Source organism: Lagopus muta, chromosome 7 (assembly GCF_023343835.1).
Source record: "Lagopus muta isolate bLagMut1 chromosome 7, bLagMut1 primary, whole genome shotgun sequence".
In the NCBI taxonomy this organism is placed as follows: Eukaryota; Metazoa; Chordata; class Aves; order Galliformes; family Phasianidae; genus Lagopus; species Lagopus muta.
Genome location: NC_064439.1, coordinates 5,027,193 through 5,049,287, shown reverse-complemented (window position 1 = coordinate 5,049,287; position 22,095 = coordinate 5,027,193). Strand labels below are relative to the sequence as shown.

Sequence of the window (22,095 nt, the reverse complement as noted above, 5' to 3'; positions counted from 1 at the left end):
GAAAGAGGCCATCAGAAGAACCGGACACACCAGCACCCCCTTATCACTCCCAGCTGGATACTATCACAGCCACAGTGCATGCCATCAGGAACAACTACGCAGCTCTTCTGCCTCCGTGTCAAATCAGCCAGTTCTAAGGGCTTTCAGCACCAACTTCCACCAGCCTGACTTGGCCCTGCTGTAGATAGGCAGCTCTCACAGCTCTCCCCAACAGCTCACCAGTACATTACCTACTTGCTGCTGATGACTTTCAAAGATGGAACACAGTATCTTCCACCAACACAGTACTTGCAAAGTGGAGATAAAAAGTGGAGCTGTGAGACAACGTCACACAGGCAGTGGAGCTGCCTTGGAGTGCTCTCTCTGACTGCACAGACAAAGCTTCAGAGATTTAGGGTACCATCCCTAAGGGATGTTTCTAGAATATTCACCCATATGACTAGGTTAAGGTTCAACAAATTGACTGCAATCAGAAAATTAAATTAAATTACGTTTAAAACAACAGAGACTTACATTTAAGACTGCATCATAGCAATGGGGTCCACGTAAGTAGGATAAAATTTAAGTTGCTTTCAGCCTAAAAACACAAGCCAGCATAGGTTGAAGCTGAGAGAAGAGAAACAGTAAGATTCTGAACTTATACCATATAAAAAAATCACAGCACAAAACCACAACCAATGCATCAAAACAGACCTGGGGTGTTTACTTGGATGTACAAATCTCAGCCTGTGCTCTGTGAATGGTTAAATGGAATAAAAGAGTTGGGCTGCACCTTGTTATATTTTTCCCCCCCTTTCAAATTCGTCAAACAGCCAAAGCTCCTTCCTGTTGAGAAATTCAGACCGTTCTTTTTTTTCATTGGATAACAGATGACTAGCCAATCTTTTACTGATAAGCTGAAAGGAATGAAAAGCAGGTTTTAAAGCATCTCCTTATATAAATCACTCAACTTAAAAACAACTGGAAACAGTCTCATTAAAAGTGAATGGAAAAGTCCTCAGTCAGAAAGCTCCGACACACGAGTTTCTCAACCCACCCTCAGGACTGTCCTGGAAGATCTAAAATCCCATTTCTGAAGTACAGCCATGAAAAAATCATAAGCTGAAAAAGGCTGAAAAATACCTCTCAAGGTATCTTCTTCCTGCATAAAAACCAACACGTTGCCCTCAAAGTATATTTTAGCCATTCCCCCCAGGCCCCAAATGTTTTGCTTCAAGTGAGAAAGCAGTCTGTCTTTTATTGCACATCCCTGCTCTTCAATGTGTGCAACAGAGCAAACCAGAGATTTCTATACCTTAACTACTTTGAAGCAGTTCTCCACTTAAGGTCAGAGCTGCAGAGGAGTCAAATACCACCCTGTATAATGCAGAAGCCTATTCAAAGTGAATATTCAAGACAAACAGGTTATGTTTCCCCACCAAGTGAACAGTTCTGAAGTTATGATTATTTTCTAAACTTTTTCTGTTCGTTTATGTGGTACTTCATGATCCAAACACTGATCTCTCTTTTCTCCTACCTTTCCAAAAAAAAAAAAAAAAAAAAAAAAAAAAAAAAAAAAAAAAACCACACAAAAATGAGAATGAAAGCAACATTTGGAGGTTCAAGAATTAGCCTAATACTGCCAGAAAACTGCAAAAGTGTTAATTTTCCTCAAGGGGGCTGTGTATTCTCCTAAGAAGATCACTAACATTGCTGCTGCCCATCCTGTACCCCTAAAACACCACTTTATGTGCTTGTGAGGGTCTCCCATAGGCACCTCTTATACAACAGGAAAATCATTTGCACTAAACTGGAAAACTGGAAAGCACTAAACTGGCAAAGGATTCTTTTCTACATACGATCAGAAATCCCATCTTTAATGATCCGACTGTTACACATCCCTCCAAGAAAATAAGGGGTATTGCTTAACAACATGTGAGCACATGGGACATCATAAACTCTTTAAAAAAGATTCAAGTCAGCATGAAGTTTGATTGCCCCCAAGAGAACTGCTAAAATATTAATGATCTTCAAAGACACATACTTACGGTCACTGTCAGGCTTTCAGGGAAAAAGCCAACAAGTTTAGCCAGATTTTTCCACATCTTCTGTCATTTTACAGTCTTCAGTATTGAGCCAAGAGCAGAAAAGCCAGAAAATCTTTTTTTTTTTTTTTTTTTTTTTTTAAATTTTCTTCTTAAAAAGAAAGAGAAGTTTTTCAGCTTCCAATTCCCTTTCTCAAGGGTGCCAGGAAAATCAAGCCTTACTTAAGACAGCCTAAGACTTCGGCAACAGTCCCCTTCTCATCCCAAACTTAACACCATTTATTGTCTTGATAGCAACTTAAGGATTCTGGAAAACACTATGACATCAGATCTAGCATTGCTGATATGAAGTTTTACAATTTTCTCCCTCACAAAAGTTGTTTCTACCTGACAGAATAAATCCCAGAAGTTTCCCTGGCCCTGTGAACCAGGTGGTAACTTGAAATTGCCTCAAGTATTGCAGTTATTTTGTCACCTAGAAATGGGAAAGACATCCAGCTGTGAGGAACAATGCTATACAAATCAAGCAGCTCCTGACCTGGAAGTCTTGGACGAGGAGAATAAAACCCCCACAATTCAGACAGAAACTTTTAGAGACCCACTTATCCACCTGGACTACCAGGTCTGTGGGATCAGATGGGATCCACCCAAGGGTGCTGAGGGAGCACTGGTGGAGGTGATAGTCAAACCACTTTCCATCACCAATCAGCATTCCTGGTAAACTGAAGAGGTCCCAGAGGATTGGAGGTTCCTACCTACAAAAAGGCTGTAAAGAGGATATGGGGAACTACAGGCCTGTCAGCCTGACCATTGTGCCAGGAAAGGTTATGGAGCAGATCATCTTGAGGGAGATCACACAGCAAGTGTGAGACAACCAGAGGGAAAAGGCAGGTTGTGCTTGACCAATTGATTTCTTTCTATGATCTAGTGACCTGCCCAGTGAATGAAGGAAAGACTGTTGATGTAGCCTACCCAGACTTCAGCAAAGCCTTGGGCATGGTCTCACACAGTATTCCCCTGGAGAAGCTGCAGCCCATGGCCTGGACAGATGTACTCTGCTGAGTAAAGACCTGGCTGGATGGCTGGGCCAAGAGAAGTGGTGGTGAATGGAGTCACATCCAGCCACGAGTGGTGCTCCCCAAGTGTCAGTATCAGGGCCTGTTCTGGTCAATATCTTTATTGATTACCTGGATGAGGGCATTGAGTGCACCCTCAGTAAGCTTGCAGATGACACCAGACTGGCTGGAAATGTTGATCTGCCCCGGGGGTAGGAAGGCCTACAGAAGGATCTGGACAGACTGGATTGCTGGGCTGAGGCCAATAGGATGAAGATCAACAAGACCAAGTGCTGGGCCCTGCACTTTGGCCCCAGCAACTCCAGGCAATGCTTGGGGCAGAGTGGTTAGAAAGCTGTGTAGAGGAAACAGACCTGGGGGTATTGGCTGATGCTTGGGCACACTTCTGGCTCGTGTTCTGCCAGGTGGCCAAGGCCAGCAGCATGCTGACTTGTATCAGAGACGGTGCTGCCAGCAGAAGCAGAGAAGTGACCATCCCTCTGCACTCAACACCTCAAGTACTGTGCCTGATTTCAGGCCTCTTAGTTCAAGAAGGACATTGAGGCCCTGGAGCACATTCAGAGAAGATCAACAGATCTGTGAGGGGTCCGGAGCACAAGTCTGATGGGGAGCAGCTGATAGAGCTGGGATTGTTCAGTCTGGAGAACAGGAGGCTCAGGGGAGACCTTACTGCTCTCTGCAGCTGTCTGCAGGGAAGTTGTGATAAGGTGGGAGTCAGCCTCTTCTCCCCTCTAGCAATAGGACTAGAGAGAATGGATTCAAGTTGAGCCAGGGGAGATTCAGGTTGGACGTTAGGAAATACTTCTCTGAGAGAGTGGTCAGGTGCTGGGACTGCACAGGGAGGTGGTGGAGTCACCAGACCTGGAGGTGTTCAAGAAGCATTCTGATGTTGTACTGAGGGACATGGTTTAGTGGGAACTATTGGTGATAGGTGGATGGCTGGACTGGGTGATCTTAGAGATCTTTTCTAACATTAATGATTCCATGATATTGTTCTTCCTTTGTAAAGCCACAGACTGGCATTACAGCAGCAGTTCTGCTTTGAAAAAGAGGTGATTTAAGTTCCTCACAAGGGCAGCCAGTACGTAAGTTAGTTAAAATCAAAAGACTGGCTGGTTACCAACAAGCTATCAGCACCATATGCAGGTCTCCAACTCAAGTGAGAACAGGGCAAGCAATCAGCCCTGCAAGAGGAGCTGCTAACATCACAGCCCCAGCTATACAGCGGCTGGGAACGGTTGGGCTCAGCAGAGGAGGCTGAATTCATCTCTAATTCAGAAGGTTTATCCTAGGATCATGGAAAAGGATTAAGAAACTTCTGCAGATGCAATATGAGAAACAATCTCAGGTGCAATGGTGTTGTTGTTTCTGTTGTTTTGAAGTTTAGAATGGTTTCAACTACTACATCTGTACCCAAGTTCCTTTTTTCAGTGTCTGAAGTCACATCCTTCTGTTTTCAAACTCAACTGAGTCATTCAGCAATTAAACACTGACAGTATCTTGTAGAATTATTTCGTACAATTTACAGAACAGGAGTTAAAAAAGACAGTCAGTCATGCGGTTGGGTATTACTACAGACATACACGAAATAAAAAGCTATTTCTGAGCTGAATGGGTTGAAGTTAAGCATTATCATTCAATGTTAATTCAGAAGTGGGAAGGAAACCTGGGACGAAAACAAAAGAAAACACTGGTCAGCCTTTAATGCTGCCTTTCAGGGTATCGAATTGGACCACTCACCTCCACTAAGTAACTTCATCACCAGCCAAAGCTCATCTTTCACCACAAATGATGTGTAGTAAGATACAATGTTGGGGTGGTGGCACTGACTCATTGCTTGAATTTCTTTCTGCAAAGAAAAATATTAGCAGTTAGACACAATGATTATTATTCCAAATACAAAAATTATCTCCCTCAAAATGCAATATTCAATGAAGGTGAGAGAAAAAAAAAAAGAAAAAGAAACCTAACCACAAAAATAAAAACCTAGACACTTTTAATACTCGCCTGCATCATGCTAGAACCAAACCTAAAGCTATTCATGGATGCTCCACCTGTCTCTCTGACTAACAGAAAACAAAAGTGGATTGAAACCCTCTTGGCAAGAGCAATAAAATGATTCTAAACACCTGCTTTCAGCTATAACAGAACACTCCTGGAAACTCACCAGTGTTACCTAAGCAGCTTATGCCACCAATTTCTTTCAGTGATCTATTACACAACAGATGCTTAATCAGTCAAAAACTTATCATTTGGATGAGAAAGGGAAATATTTGCCTCCGGGAAAAAAGGGTCTCTCATCCCTAATGTTTCCTCTCAGCATGAAAGCAGATGGCTCAGCTCAATCAGGTTGAGGGCACAAAGGACAGCTACAGCTATTGTCATACAGGAAGAATAGGGAAAACAGTTTGAAATTAGAAAGTAGTTGGCTACTATAGATGGAATACAACAGTAAATATGCTCAGATGTGAAAGTGCCTGAGTTTTGACTTGAGTGCTTACTCTTACATTCATTTATGGGTTAAGGATTGAGGTTTCCCAAAGGGGGAACAACATGACAGAAAACACTGACCAATTTCTCATTATGCAAGTACTAACAACTAGGTTGGACAAAGCCTCACAGTTTCTCCATTGCCCACAGACAAAAACCACCCATTAAGCCAAGCCTGGCACCCGGCACTACGTAGCTGGGCATCAGTGCTGCAGCCAGGCAGGTAATTTCAGCCAAGAGCCCCAGTTTGCCTGACTGTAGCTTCTAGTGAGACCCATGCATTCCCCAATACCTGGATCTCCTGTGAGAGCCGACCACAGACACCACTTACACAAGGGGAAGGAAAGCAAGACCACCTCATGGCCATGTGCTGATTCCTTCCTCCCAAAGCACCAAAACACAAGAGGATGCTCTGAGGACTCACCCATGCCCAGGAACACCCCACAGACACTGCCAGTTCCTCTCCTACCAATTTAAAAGGTCCACTTGTGACTAAATACAGCATAAGAGCACTGCTTGCCCAAGGTATGCAGCTGGAAGTCACAGCTACACAGAAACTGTGGTATTGATTTATCCAGTTTAATGCTGCTTTCCAGAGTAGGTGTATTTGAGGAATCAAATGCACTTGGTTCCTCTTTCAGCTCCCCCAGAAGCACCAACTTTCCAGGAAGTTTCAGTACAAAGATTAAATAAAAATCCTGAACAGGAAGGGGTATTTGAAGAGCAGGGGAGTAGGCGACTGAAGTCAGTACAGCATACACAACAACTTAAAAACCACTCTGTGAAAATAAATACAGCCTGAAATAATATCCTCTGCTTATTCTGACTGCTCTAGCTCTCTCCCCTGCAAACACATAGATGCTTGTGTCAAGCTGCTTTGCAAAAAAGGAAGTAAATCAGCACCTTCAGAGTTCGCTAATGCTTCTCAATTAGGAATCACAATGCAGGAAAACCTCTCAACAGACAAATTTGGCAATAAAAAATTGCTTTGCTTCCAGTTTCTGTCAGGGGATGGGAGACAGATGGAAACCTGGATGAACACAGGTCAGATTCAGTGACTGCTCAGTGCCCTCTGCCATACTGGTTGCATAAAACCCAGTTGCTTAGAGAGCTGTCTGCAAGCATCACTGCAACTCTATTGATTTGTATCTCTCCAAACTCAGCTTATTGAGCTCAGTTTTACACTCATTTGCTTAACCTGGAATCATAATGGACTTGCTCACAGCAATGGATAGCATCCCTTTTTAAGGAATCCATAAACCTGACACAGCCTTTGTACCTGCACCTGGAATTACCATTTGGTCTAAGGCTTTAAATTAATTTTCAAACATGCATGCAAACGTTTAACAAGTAGAAAAACACATCCACAAATGGCATCAGAGGAAAAAAAAAGAGGTGGAAAGAAGCAAGCAGGACGTTGCTCTGCTGGTCCTCGTATCAGCGAGCCCTTCCTTCCCCAAAGCCAAGATTCTCAGAAATGATCAAGAGTAGCTTGTTTTAATCTTATCTCAGTAAAACCTCTCCAAATATTTTGAACAGGCTCCCTAGGAGATCAAGAGAGTAGTGAAAAAAAATATGCACAAATATTACGTATGTTATAGATATTAGTGTATTCCACTGGAGTTCAGGAGACAGCAAGATAAAGCCTGGACCAAGTGTATTTAACATACTAGGCCTGGATCAGATCTTTTCCATACAATTAGCATTACACCATTTCACAGTAATTCTGTGACATTGTTATTATTTTATTATTTTCCAAGAACTTCCTCTCTTGCACATTTACCATATTCCACTCCCTAGGCTAGAAATAACAATTGAAATGAAGAAAAAAAGTTACATTTGCCATAGGCTGCAGTACACAAAAAGGAAAAGGGAAAACAAATCACAGTAAACTTGATCTATGTGACAAAACACCATCAGCTAGTGGATGTGCAGTAGCAGATTAAGCCAGTTCTTAAACAGCACAGCGAGGCTCTGAATAATAAACTACATCCCAGGCCCTAGTGCTTTCACACTGTTACCAGTAAGGAATAACCACAGAACTGTAGGGGCTGAATGGGACTTCAAGACACCACTGAGTCCAACCCCTGCTAAAGCAGTTCCCTACAGCAGGGCACACAGGTAGGTGTACAGACAGGTCTTGAATATCTGCAGACAAGGAGACCCCACGACCTATCTGCTCAGGCTGTTCTGGTGCTCCATCCCTCTGACAGTGAAATTCTTCACTCTGTTTGTACAGAAATCCCTGTCTTCCATTTTCTGCCTGCTGCCCCTCATTCTACCACTGTATGCCACCAAAAAGTCTGCATACGTTGCTTGGAATGAGCAGGCAAATCACAGCGGGCTTTGTGGTTAAAATGCTTCCTTGAAACACTGAAACCAGTTCTGTCTTGCATACAAGTGTGTTACAGCACTAGAAACGCAAGGACTAAAGTGCTGTAGATAAGGAATCCCAGTCAGGAATCACTGGGGAGCTCTGCTCAGAAGTATACTTACAGAAAGAGGAGGAGGGGATGGAATGCAGCAATGGTCCTTCTAGGTGCAAGAAGCACAGCTTTAACCTTGGTGCCAAAGTTTTTCAGAGCTTTCACTGCAGAACTGCTCTTCAAACACCACAAAGTGCTATCAGGCAAATGGTTCCCCTTCCCATCATCTGCTAAAAGACGTCACTATCCTCAAATCACACAAAGAAACAGCTGAATTATAGCTGTGTTGCCCTCACTTTTGCTAGCATCTAAACTATGCTGGAAAACTAATAACATTCTCATCAGTTTTTACACATCTGTCATAATGCCAGTGCTAAGCACTGCAGTTTATTGGGGCTAATGCACAGAACTTCTGAAATGGAAATGTTTTATTCCTGCTCATCATTATCGACTCCTCAAACTAGCTGCAGCTCCAGCTGCTGGTAGACATCCACCCAGTTGCTTTTTCTCGCACACACAGCTAAATCCCTTCAGTTAAGAGACACGGCCTTACTGCCAATTCCCCATTTCAAGAGCTATAAATTCAACTGCCTTCTGCTCAGCTATGGAGAACAAATTACTGATAAAAACACATCTAGACACAGGCAGTGGTTTGGAGATGGTTACACGCTCACCCTAGGCTAGGTATTAAAAATAACTGCACTGTCAAATACACTGGGGTTAGCTATAAAGGCCCCCACATCCTCCATTAAGGGTTCTAATGAATGTTTTCAGTGCTTCTGCAGACAATAAAAGACAGCATTTCAAGGCTTCTGAAATGCTAATAAAACCTCTCTAAAGTATAATTTAGAATAATAAGAAACCTCTTTATCTCTTCTAAGTCAGACACACTTCTGGAGATCTGCTATTCTGGAAGTACATCTATTTTCCTCCACTGAAGTTTGAGTCAACAAGAGCAGAGACACAAAGCAGGTAAAGCTGTGTACAAGATGCTGGCTGAATCTATTTCATTGGTATTTTCTGTTCACATTATCACCTTCTTTTCTTAATGCTTATCTGCCCCTGAGGCACATTTCAAACACACTTGCTCTCAAATACAAGGCTTCCTTTATTTGGTTTTACTTGCTCTATGTTGGCATGAACTCAATAGACAGAATGCAAGCAACATAAGCAATCTGCTTTCACATGGGTACCTGCAGGTTTAGAGGAATCCAGAAAGCTGTTTACCTGGCTATCCCACTTGAAGGCAATCATGACACTAGAGAATACAGTGGGGAGGAAAGTGGAAATCAAAGCAGGTCAGGTGTAATCTCTTCCCTGAGTACATCAATGCTCCAGCTTTGGATGGTGAAGCACTTCTCACAGCTGAAATTTCAAGGCACAAGGCAATAAATTCTTCTTTGTCCTTCTGAAGCAGGATTAAGAACTCTGGTTCAATCGGCAGACAACCACCAAGCTTTACTTTAAATTCAAATGGTTTTGTTTAAAGTCTATAAAATTGGGAATATGGATTCATTCCCATTTTTAAATATCAGCATAAAAACCATGATGTTCTGTCAACTTAAGGATCATTATTTGAAAGAGAAGAGGAAGAAGCACAGAGCTAAAAAAAAAAATCTGAGATTCTGATACAAATTCCCTGTCCAGATTATTCAGTTCAACTCCTTACCTCAAGCCATGGAGAGAGACTGGCACAAATAAAGGATTAGATCAGCCCATCCAGAGCAACAGAGGAAACTATTACACACCTAATTTTGAAATGGATAAGAAGTCTTCATAAGGAATATAATCTCAGGTGATGGGAAACAAACTACTGCTGTGACAAGGTGCCCAAGAAACAGCTTCAACCAGTAGAGTAATCAAGATTTCTGCTGCTGCTGCTCTGATAACTCTACAATGAAGCAGTACAACAGCTTCAAACCTTCTGTACAACTGCAGTCTCACTATGCAAGAAACTTGCAACAGAGCACAGTGAGTAACCATGCAGAGGTCTGACACGCTGCACTATCTGGCACTGACACTAAAGGAATTTTCTTCCCTTTGGAGCAAGTGTAAAAGTCCTGAGGACTGAAGTGGAACTATGATGGCAATTCCCATAAGATGAAAGACACGGATGAAAAGTCTGTATGTCTGCAGCACTCTGCTCCTTTGTTCCCATCAACCTTATGGTCTAGTTAATCCACTTGTAGGAACTGCTGTCAGATCAAAGCCAGTTCAACATCCTGTCCAAGTCTTCAAAAGAAGGTGTAAAACCCTCTAACAAGCAGTTACAGATTTATCTGCCCGGAGGGGAGACTTCTAACTAAGCCCAGGCAGTTAACAGTTGGCTGATGCTTTAAACCAGGGGAGTTCATAATCCTTTTTATAAATCCTATCTAATTTAACCCTCTCTACTATAGGTTGATTTATTTAATCTCATGCAATGTTTGATCTCCATATTACTGGCAGCAAGCTCCCCAGGCCAATTCCATGAAATTCAAAAAGACATATATTTCTATTGTAGTTAGATTTGTTACCCTCAGCTTCCTTACCATCTGACCACAGGAGTAGAAGAAAGTAGTACCTCCACTTCTCTCCTTTTATGTACAAAACGTGTTATGTCCATCTCTGGACTCTGTCTCCCAAACTTGTTCTCTATTGAATAACTCTGGGAGCTGCAGAGGCAGCAGTGCTCTCTCAATTGAGAAAGATCTACCTAAAAGAGTTCAGCAGAGCTTTGCAGAGAAGGACTGGAGGTGCTGGTGGACAACAGGTTGGCCACAAGCCAGCAGTGTGCCCTTGTGGCCAAGAAGGTCAATGGAATCGTAGGGTGCAATACAAAGAGCTCGGCCAACAGGTCAAGGGAGACGATCCTCACCCTCTATTCTGCCCTGGCAAGGCCACATTTAGACTACTGCATCCAGCTCTGGGCTCCCCAGCTCAATAAGAAAAGGAGGGAGTTCAGTAGAGGACCACAAAGATGATTAAGGGCCTGCAGCATCTCCCAAATGAGGAAAGGCTGAGTAGGCTGGGTCTGTTCAACCTGGGGAAGAGACAACTGGGGACATGGGGAGGATCTGATAAATGTTTATAAATACCTAAAGGGAGGTAGGAGGCAAAGAGATGAAGCCAGGCTTTTCTTGGCAGCATGTAGCAATGGGACAAGGAATAATGGCCTAGAACTTGAACATAGGAAGTTCCATACTAATATGCAGAAGAACTTCTTTACAGTAATGGTGATGGAGCACTGGAACAAGTTGCCCAGAAAGGTTGCAGAGTCTCCTTCTATGGAGATATTTAAGATCCATCTTCCTGTACAACCTATTATAGGGTATCTGCTTTAGCAGGAGGATTGGACTCTATCTCTTAATGTCCCTTCCAAGCCCTACAACTCTGTCATTTTGTGATATACCCCACAGCTATTCAACATTCCCACCAACTGATAAACAGAGAGAAATCCTACCATCTGCTTCTCCAAAAGCAAGGAAAAATCCATGTGGATGAAAGAAAGCTAATTCTGTTTTAATTGTATGAAAACGAAGCTGAGCCTGACGGACAGAGAAATCTAAGGCCTTTAAGATCAATAATTCGTTACAAGAACACATCTGCATAAGAACAAAGCTTGAGGCACAGTTATTTTGAGGCAGCTGTTATGCCACTGCTCTTCAACGACAACCAACTGCAGTAACTACATGCCATATAGGAAAGTAGAGGGAAGAGCAACACAGCAGGAAACAGCATTCAGCTGTGAAATACAACACAAGTTGGCTGTTTTCAACAAAATTAAGCAGCACTTCACGTGCATTTATCTACTGTGGGCTGCACGACAAGTAAGAAGTGGAACTGAAACAACAACTAGAGAAGCCCCAAAGACCAGTAGTAGACTGATGATCACCATATTTGACAATACACACTGCTTTCAGTCACACTGGTCAGCAGGAACCACAATAAGCTGTACTGTACTTTCCTTCCAGATGAACTTCATAGGCCTTTTAGGAAAGATCTGCCAACATTTAATGCACAGGAGGAAAGAAAAAAAAGAAATTAAGTATTAAAATCAATTCCTGATTAGTATTACCTGATTTGGTAGCTGGGCTAGAGAGAACCACATCTCTGAATAGCATTATGCCTCTCAGTCTGTACAATTACAGCAATTATCACTCCATCTGAAGACCTCAATGGTCTCAACTTGGTTTGCTCAGTACAACAAAAATCACTCCTTCCTAAAACTGTACCTTTCCATACAGAAGGAAGAATGCAATGCAGCAGAAGGAAACCAATCCACTGCAGTCACCTAGAATGTCATGCAGCGTTTGCAGAGCATGCAGGTTACCCCTGGCCACCCGCACAGCTTGAGTGGATGTGGAGATATCAGGATCAAAATCAATACCTTTAATGAGTCAAGCCCTACTATTAGATCAGCTTAATCACTCTAGGCAAGGCAACTCCACAAGCTAGGAGGTGCTCCTATGTTTCCTTGTATTCAGACACATCTGAAGCACTGCAGAATTAGAAGAAAAAAAACGTATTTTAAGTTAGATTTTCCCCTTTCTGATGGCTGGGCACTGCTGTAACATGAGAGCATTGATTTACTGCCTGAGAGACAGAAAGTTTTCCATAAGCTGACTATTGTGCCTGGATACCCTCAGTGCAATAGAAAGATAATGGATCTAATAAAAGCCCAACTTCATGCTTTTAACAGCATTAGGGGAGAAGAGAAAGCAAGGAGAGAGCATAGCATTAGTATGGACTCACTATATTTTCTCTTTGCACTCTCTTCTTAGAGCTGTACTCCACAAGGGCTTGCATTTATGGGCTTTGGAGAAAAAAAATAATCCTGCAATAACAAGTGGTTGCTCAGAAAAAGGTAATTAAACAAATCTAGGAAACTGGCACAAAGGGAGACCACAAGACTGAAAGCCTTGAAAATATTTACTCTGGAGAAGAGGCAAATATGGAGACAAGATCAAGAAGTGTGGAAGAGCTTCAACCTTTTTGACTCTTTCATTGAGAAACAGCCATTCAATAAGCTGAAATTCAGAACAAATCATGGGAAAAGACTCTTCCCCATAAAACACACCTACCTTGGTGACCCCTGCCCCAGAAAGCTACAGCAGCTCCAAAAACATCTTCCTCCTCTCATTATTTCAAGTCACCATAGTTGCATTTTTGATACATTTTCAAAAATAATTAAGAGATCAATTTAAATCTGGATAAATAAGAGCTCAACTGTTACACATCAGAACAAGAACTTATTTAGCAAGAGATTATCCCAAAATTGTCCAGGGCTCAAATACTGCATTCTCCTCTGAAGCATCAGGCACTAATCACTTACTTGTGTTTCTCAAGTCAGGTTTCTAGAAGGGCTACAGTATCTGGCAGCACAACTGAAGACATGGCACAGAGGCTTATTTCAAAGATCAGATTAAGAATTTGTCTTCTGAGGTATGCCGAAAAAGAGAACCAGTCAGACTACCGTATCGGAGTGAAAAAGGAGGACCTGACCTTCTGAAGGAGTTGTATGATGCTGTTAGAATAAAATCATCGGAAGCACACCAAAGAAATGTTACATCTGAGGACAGATTAATTGGCTTGGAGGACTACTTACCATCAGGTTCTCCTCGCTTTTGCACATCTCACTATAAAGAAGTTATTTTCTACAGGCTGTGCCCAAGTTTGTCTGTTGGAGCCACGTAACACAAGTGCTGACTACAAAAAGCTACCAGGCAAGTTATGAAGAGTCTGATAGCAGGTATAGAAAGACCTGCCTTCATCCCAGGCATTAACAAACGCTATGTTGAGATGTAAATGTCTGCCTTCACAACAAACCTATAAAAAAGCCTGAAGAAGGACCCACACTCTATTTGGTAACAAAATTGGAATCTGAGACCTGACAAGAGCCTTTCATTGCAGTGCTGCCATAACAAGTCAAGTCATTGTGAGCAACAGGTCAACGAGAGATTTAAAATATGCAATTAGACATACTTATCTAAAATTACATGCCAAGTCTCTGCAGCATATCTTTCTGAACCTAACCCTTTTAGCTGGAACTGGCAATTACTCAAACACTAACAATCTCAATTAGTAGATTGTGACAATTCCGTTTGGCATACTACTGAGGCACAGAAGTAGGGATAAGTCACATAAAAGACTTGGAAAGAGTACCAAGGGACAGTACTCAAGACAGAAAAACTGACTGTGAAAAGGGAAGCAATCTGCAACCCCTACACTAAGAAGAGCTGTAACAGAGCTTGAATGCAGGTCATCTTAAGAGAGAGTCCTACACACAGTCCTTCACAGGCACATTAAAACATGACAGCTTGAATGGAGCCTTTCCTCTTTACAAGAGCATATTTGTAGATACCTATGATGATAAAAACAGCATTAGTCACTGTATGGAAACTGGAACTGTAGTCCATGTGACTTGCTGAGAATTATACATGTGCAAAACTAGCCAGGATACCTGCATTCTGTCCCTGTTCTGTTTTCCCTCTGTGATCCCCAAAATCAGCACCTGGCTTAACAGCACAGAAGCTGTCAGAACGCAAATGAAAATACAGGAAGGATTAAGAAATTCCTGGAGAGCTGCTTTAAAAGGAAAGATGGTGTAAGATCTTCTCTCTGCCTCTCCACAGATCCTGCTGATCATTATTTACTATGGAAAGCTTTACCCAAGAGAACTTTCACAGCTTCAATGCTGACACCTGTCCATAGGAATGCCCACCCCTGTCTGGCTTAAGGGACCTTCTACATGCAAGATGAACTGTGCTGCACTAGAAACACCAGCTCTCTCACCAGCAGGAAAATCCCATCAACATACAAGCCTGACAAGAGCGACCTCATTCAGTTTCTCTTTTTACAGGTGAAGGAGAGAATGTAAAGAACTGCAGGACAGGAAGAGAAGGCAAAATGATTCCCCTAAATTGTAAGGTTCCCAGAAACCTTAGCTTCCACTGCACAGCTCTTATACAGAAAGTTGGACTTCACACTTGCACATTAACCCCACTCAAAACAAAGGGATTACACAGAATGCTTAGCTCTAAACAACAGCTTGAAGTTCTCCAACAATTGATCTTTTTTTAACATTTTCTTAGGGACTGTGCCCCACAACCAGGGATTGATCTGCCTCCAGCAAAATCAGTCAGGTCCTCTCACACCACCTCAAGAAAGGTCCTTTAAAGGCACTCAGTAAGCAAACAGATGATGTTAGCTGCAATACAATTCGCCAGACCGTTTTGGTTGCATACCAGGAGTTCATCCATGCTCGTCTGACACTTCTCAAGATTGATCCGTTTAATTGCCACCTTCTCCTTCTTTGGAACACAGAAGGCTGCCTGCACCACAGCTGTCGCTCCGCTCCCTGTGGGTGGGAGAAAGAGATGGTTAACATCATCCTACAGGACTCCTGCAGGAAGGAAGGGAGGTCAGACAACAAAGGGACAAGTGCTCCTTAGTAGAGACAGCAGAGCCAGGTGACAACCCAGGGAAGCCCACCCATAGGCACTGAGCCCTTGGACAACTCAACAGCTCAGCTGCAGCATCAAAGAGCTGGGCTAACCCAGCATAAACAAGGGGGTCTTCATGAGGAACCACTACAGCTACACAGGAGAAAACATGCTCTGGTTTACTTATAACAGAGGGCTGATCCTTTTAAAAGAAAAGCCACTGATGTCATGCTTTTAACCTGGTGTGTTCACCCAGTGTTGAAACAAGCCATACTCTTTGCTACCAGCACTAATGACATTTCTCAAATAGTTTTATGTACTAATTCCCTTCAGAGCTTCCCTCTTGTTTTATGCAACAGCACGAGGCAGGCTTCATTCAAGCCTGTTCAGTTTTTCAGCTAGTGGCACAATACTTTGGTATTTGGGTTGAAAACCTCAACCAAAGAACATTTGAATTCAAACAGGGAGAAAATGCGGTCATTTGAAGCTGTTCGAACTAGTAAAAGCAGGCACAAAAGTTCTGGATTTAAACTGCTCAGTACCATCATACACCCTTTGTTATCAAAAGCACTGTGCAACAGTGAGATTTAAATCACCAAAGCCATTATCGACCTGTATTTGTCAGCCCCCAGAAAGAGCTGCAATATTTGCATCTTAGCAAACCTCGTTGCTTTGCTTTCTACCCTGATCTTGATTCATCTTCACTGGAAAGGAATCAATTCCAGAGTAAGAAAAGCAGTAGGATAAATGAGAAAGCTCAGGAATTTCCTATTGCCAATATTCTATGAAAATGCTATTGAAAAAATATCCATTCTGCATTGTGGCATAAAACACTTGTTTTAGAAGGTTCTCCCCTTTTAATACTATACAACCTACCTAAAGATTCTTCCATACAGATCAACCACAACATTTCTGCAAACAATCTTTCTAAGACATTCAGATAAACCAGGGGCAAAAGCTGGCAGTCTCCATGCAAAGGCTCCTGAAGCTCTCCACAGCACCCATCTCACAGCAACAGACATCAACTCACAGCCAAACTCAAATATTAAGTGCCATGTTGGAGAAAGAACCTGAAACCTGGTCCTAAAAGAAAACCTGCTCCATCCAAAGTCACACTGGGATAAGTGACAAAGCTCTGAGCTTGATCCTCTAGTCTTCAACCAGCACCCTCTCACAAGAGTTTCACTTCATGTTGTTACAAGCAGATTCTGGGCAACAGCTCCAGCTTGACAGTTGATTGGCTGCACTGAAAGAGTTCCCATTCTAAAGGCAGAAAGCAGGAGCATGAAGAACACAGAATGGCAAGGGTGCTCAAGCTGTACTATTTCATGAATCAAATGGGGTTTAAAGAAGTTCAAGGCTATTTGTTACTCACAACTATTTTAATTTTCAGGGACTATTTCTAGCAGAGTACAAAACAAAGTACCAGAGATGCTCAGGGGGAAGAAAAGCACAAGGGCAGAATAGTTACAACAGGGGCAAGAATAGTTACCAGGAACTTTGAAAATGAGCTTGAGCAAGTATAAGGACTTCTGAGTAAAGGATGGAGATGATGGAAGGCTGAAAATCCAGGAGGAGTTTTTTGACTTGGAGTTGGCTAGACTGCCAGCAGCATGGCTGCATTATATACAACATCAAATGTGCAGCAACCATGCCAAAGCAAACACTGCCTGGCAGACAGCACACAGAGGACTCATTGCCACTCACTGAGAGCCCTTGGTGGCACAGACCTGCCCCTCTCCATCCCTACTCTGCTCCTGCTTTGAGAGGGAGAAAGAAGTAAAAACACACAAAGTGACTCAGGATATACACAGCAGAGCATGAAGAAGTGATGACAAAAGGCAGGAGAAGGGAGTTATGCTCACATTTCATCATACTGCAAGTCTCCCTGCAGCAACAGACCTTTGGAAGTCAGAACAAAAGAAGTAAACCTTTGTGACTGTTACTCCTTAAGAAAGAGTCAGATCCCAGAATCACTGCTGCTGACACATTCAAAGCTGCAGTACTATGCTTTCTTCCTTTGGATGCCTCAGTGCATCATAAACTGGAGATGAAGACAAGCTGGATACTGTATGATTACATCTCAGCAATGCACCTCAGGAGACTGTCCTGTAATACAAACCTTCTCACCCTTCAGTCAGATTTGCACTACAGACTTGGTCCTAGAGCTACCCAGTCATCACCAACACAGCAGTGTCTGACTCGAAGCTCTTCTGGCTGCAGTTCCCTGCAATGTGGCACACCAGCGTTTCTGTGCTGCTCAAATCCTGCTGGTATCAGCTTGTCCAGCAGAGATGCTACTTACAATCCATGCACAACACCACTACAGGAGATCCAATCACTGCTACGGATAAAATCTTTCATGAGAAGAGTCTTCAAGTCCTGGCCTTCCATAGAAATGACTACACAAAGAGTGGTTCTGTGTTCTCATTTATTTTTAAAGATGTTACTACACAATGAAAATGGAAACAATGGATGCAGAATAATTAGAAACAGGACCACACTACAGCTCTGTCCTACTCTCTCATCCAGGCCTGCTAGAACTTCAGGGCAAACACTGCTTCTCACTAAGTGCTTGGACAATACCCAGCCTCCGAGGCTTCAATTTCCTATGGGCGTATGGCGTTATTTGAACAGCAATGAGATCCAAAACTAAATCCTTCTGGGCACATGGCAGGGAAGCATCTCAACTCAAGGCTCCTCCCCATCAATTCCCTGCTGCTCCTGCTTCTCTTGGTTCGATCACCACCTGCTCTCCCTGCTCCCCCCTCTCCTGCTAATTCGTTATTTCTTTCAGCTCTGCCTGTAGCACTTAATTATAGAGAAACAATAAAATCTCAAAAGCGTATCAAGCAAGGATTAAACCAAGCTGCAGCTCGATGTGCCACAAGCAAGCTGTTCTTTGGTAGCTGCAGCGGCGTGCCGCGCTCCTGGGACTGAACAAAGACAGGTTTCCATGCTTCTCTGAAGAGCACAGAAAACATAGCAACACAGCTACTTAAGGACTTACAGCCACACAATTTGCTTATTGAGTTCCAGGGTGGAAAGAAAAAGAAAGGATGCCAAACACATTAGTGAAAAAAAGCATAGGTGCAGAGAAAGATGCCAACAGAAAAAATGATTGGCAAGGAAGTTTTTGAAAATTTAGGAGTAGGTGACAAATACAGGGGGAAAAAATTGGGAGAAGCAATCCTCCCTGCTGCTAAAAATGAACCTGGATGATAAACAGCACAAGGGCAGTGTGCACTGGGGTGCCCCAGCTCTGACAAAGCAACTCTCCCAGAGCCAACTGCTCAGCCCCAGGTTAATGTTTCCATGCTCAGGTCACACTGCCTTTCCCATGACACCCTGACCAAGGTCAGTGCCAATGCTCTTCCCTTCACCACCCCCAAGATGGGCTCTCAGAGAAAATTCACTTCCAAGTTAATCTCTTCCAGCGTGAGGGCTCAGAGAAACAATGAGAACTGGGCACAGCCAAACGCTTGCTGCTCTGTTCCTGAAAAGCAGGAGGTCATTCTGGTGATGGCTGCAGGAAAAGGAGAGAAAGGAATGAGACCCTGAGTGGGTGTTAGGGCCTGTTTAATAGCCCTCTGCTTTCACCTCTGTAGGATCTCAGCTACAGTTCCAGCCCTTCAGATAACAGCTGCCAAATTCTTCAGAGGGTCATAACCTGCTTTAAGAAACACTGCTTAAAGAAAAAGACCCTTTCAAACCCTTGCCTCTTTCATGTTTCTAATACTAGATGCTTCTTTCTGAACTAAATCCAGTTTCTGAAACAGTAAGAACAACACAAACCTCCCCAAGCACTCCATCACTGAGGCTGATCTCCCTGGGTCTCTCCTTTGGATCAACATTCCCCAGATGACCGCCCTCAGCGCCCAGAGCTCCCAACCCAATTTGCATGGGACCACACAAGCCCACCTCCACCTTCTAAGGCAGGCTGGACGTTATTTCTTCTGCAGTCACCTGCTGTCATTGAACTTATATGAAGCTTTTTCATTTGTTTGCTTTTTTTTAAATATATATAGTAACTCACACCTTAGACATCTCTGTCAGAGTTGATGGAAACCAATGATTTCAAGGCTATTTCGAAAAGGAGAAACAAAGTTGACTTGCACACAGCTGTTTGCATGTGCTTTGCTTCCAAAGGTAACTGAACTAAAAAGAAAATGTCATCTTTGCAGCTTCATAAGGACACTGCAGCTCTTCCAGGAAGACTGGTATGAATTGCACTGATGCTTCCTCCCAGAGGAGTGAAATTGAAGCCAGAGATCCTTTTGGCAAAGACATCAGCTGAAGCAATGGGAACACTCTCGCCAAATGATCACAAGACAAACATCAAATCCTGGCTGCTGAGCAGTATTCCCCCACATGCAACAGGGCTTTAAATTAGCCACACAGAGAACTCACTAACAGCATCGTCCAATCCATCCCACTATTACAAACTGTATGCCACACTCCAGGAGATGGGAAAATTTCCCTTTAAGGTAAACTCAGCTGCTTACACAGCTGCCTCAGCCAGCAGGAGCTATCTTCCTTGGAGCATCAATACTCAATGTGGTATCAATCCCTTCCCATAGAAGAAACATTCTTCCAGGGTCATGTGAATGATAGTTACATTTATCACCACAAAATTCCCTTTTCTCATCTCCGGTCAGCCTCCCAACACTTCAACCCACAAACAGTGCTCAAACTACTGGAAAACTGTGGGAAGGGGTCATTGAGTCATCTGACTTGGAAGGGATCTTTAAAGGCCATCTAGTTCAACTTCCCCACAACAGATAGGGACATCTACAACTAGAACAAGTTGCTCAGAGCCCCTCTCAGCCTGACCTTATCTGCAGGGATGGGGAATCTACCATCTATCTCTCCAGGCAAGCAGCCCCTGGAGTTCACTGCTTCCAGTTACTTCCAGTTTACTGCTCTGCTGGAAACAGAGCTGAACTTCAAGTTAGACCAGGTTCCTCAGCAGCAAATTCGGCCTAGTTCAGAACATCTCCAACAATAGGTACTACGCAGTCTCTTTGGCTGTTTCCATCTCTGACCACCCACACCAAAGCTTTTTGTCCTTCTACCTAATCACTTTCCAGCTTTGCAACTTGCATCTTGTACATTCACTGGGTACCTCAAGAGTTATCTCCTTTACCCCTTCCTACTAGGTAGCAGAAGCCAATAACGTTACTCCTTATCTTCTCTTTTAAGGCTCTCCCAGCCTATCCACAAGTCTTGTTCTCAAGCCTCCTTCTGTACGAGATCAGCTGAACACCTCTGCATAACCCTGCCCTCCCTTTTGCCATTCTCTGGCATGCATACAAGCTCTCTATTTTTAAGCAAGAGCTGGAATCCATCCTCCGCCAGCTGGAGCGCAGTGCCAGAGAGCTGCTCGTGACACAGGCACTGTTATAATCGTGCCCCCAGGTTTTCCTCTCATGAGCAATGCACACAGAACTTTTCGCTACAAGAGAGCTCTGCACCAACAGCTTTTAGGCTCCAAGGTATCCAGTTTCAGGTATAAAAAAGCAGTTGAGTTTCTCCACAAAGTACATCACCAAAAGCCCACTAGCCATTATCAAGCACAGCAGCTCCATCGCAGGCTCCAGGACAGGAAACAAAGTTGGAAACTATACATAGAGAGGACAACTCCTCATGCACCCTCTTTCTTACATCTGCTTTGTTAAGCACAGCATTTCCAGACCAGATGACAGCACAGACTTTACCCACTACTTCCTTCCTACTCCAGACCAGGGCTCAAGACCACCATTACGGAATTGCCACAAATTACTCCTGCTGATAGCTTTCCTGCTCTGCACATCAGAATCCAGGAACCTATTTTTATAAAGCAAGAGCAAAGGATATATTTACCAGAAGTGCTCTTGCACAGCTTCGACTCAATGCATTTAATACTACCTTATCACAAGGAAATCACCACTCCTTGTGTCTCGGCGTTCCCGGAATGCCTCCAGTATGATCAACAGGAGCCTACGCTCCTCTTCCCATTTGCAAAAGCACATAAGCAATGCAACTAGCAACATATACTCAGAAAAGCACTTCGAGACAAGAAGCTTGCATGAGAAATACTGAAAAAAAAAAACCACAAGGATTTATGCTTTTTAGGTTTTTAGAACAACAGAACATTGACCCTGGTGAAGCGGCTGTGCTGCCAACCTCCAGGCAGCACAACACAAGCTGTGCACACGTGGCTGTACCCACATTGCCTTCAGCCCTAAAAATACAATGCTATCCATCAGGCTGAGCTGGCTCCCTGGCTGGGCAGAGCGTGTTTCTCCTACCATCAAGTCTCCTGATATCCCATGAGTGATTCTCTCTCTATTATCAACTCTTCGAAAGGGTCGATAACTGCAGGACAAGGGGAAATGGTTTTAAGTTGAGGGAGGGAAGATTAAGTTGGATGTCAGGGGGAAGTTCTTTACAGAGAGAGTGGTGAGGTGCTGGAACAGCTGCCCAGAGAGGCTGTGATGCCCCGTCCATCCCTGGAGGTGTTCAAGGCCAGGTTGGATGGGGCTCTGGGCAGCCTGGTCTAGTGTTGAATGTGGAGGTTTGCGGCCCTGCTTGTGGCAGGGGGTTGGAGATTCCTGATCCTTGAGGTCCCTTCCAACCCTGGCCATTCTGTGATTCTAGCTCTTGGATGAGCCTT

At 43.4% G+C, this 22,095-nt stretch overlaps 1 protein-coding gene across 1 annotated transcript in view; it reads right to left on the bottom strand.

Moving 5' to 3' along the window:
- Positions 1-22,095, bottom strand: part of OXSR1 (oxidative stress responsive kinase 1) — an 88,728-nt gene that overhangs the window by 52,682 nt on the left and 13,951 nt on the right. The window contains exons 2-3 of the mRNA XM_048950708.1: positions 15,243-15,355; positions 4,841-4,949 (exon numbers count right to left, since the gene is read on the bottom strand). Coding sequence (XP_048806665.1) covers positions 4,841-4,949; positions 15,243-15,355 — 222 coding nt within the window. The remainder of the gene's footprint in view (positions 1-4,840; positions 4,950-15,242; positions 15,356-22,095) is intronic.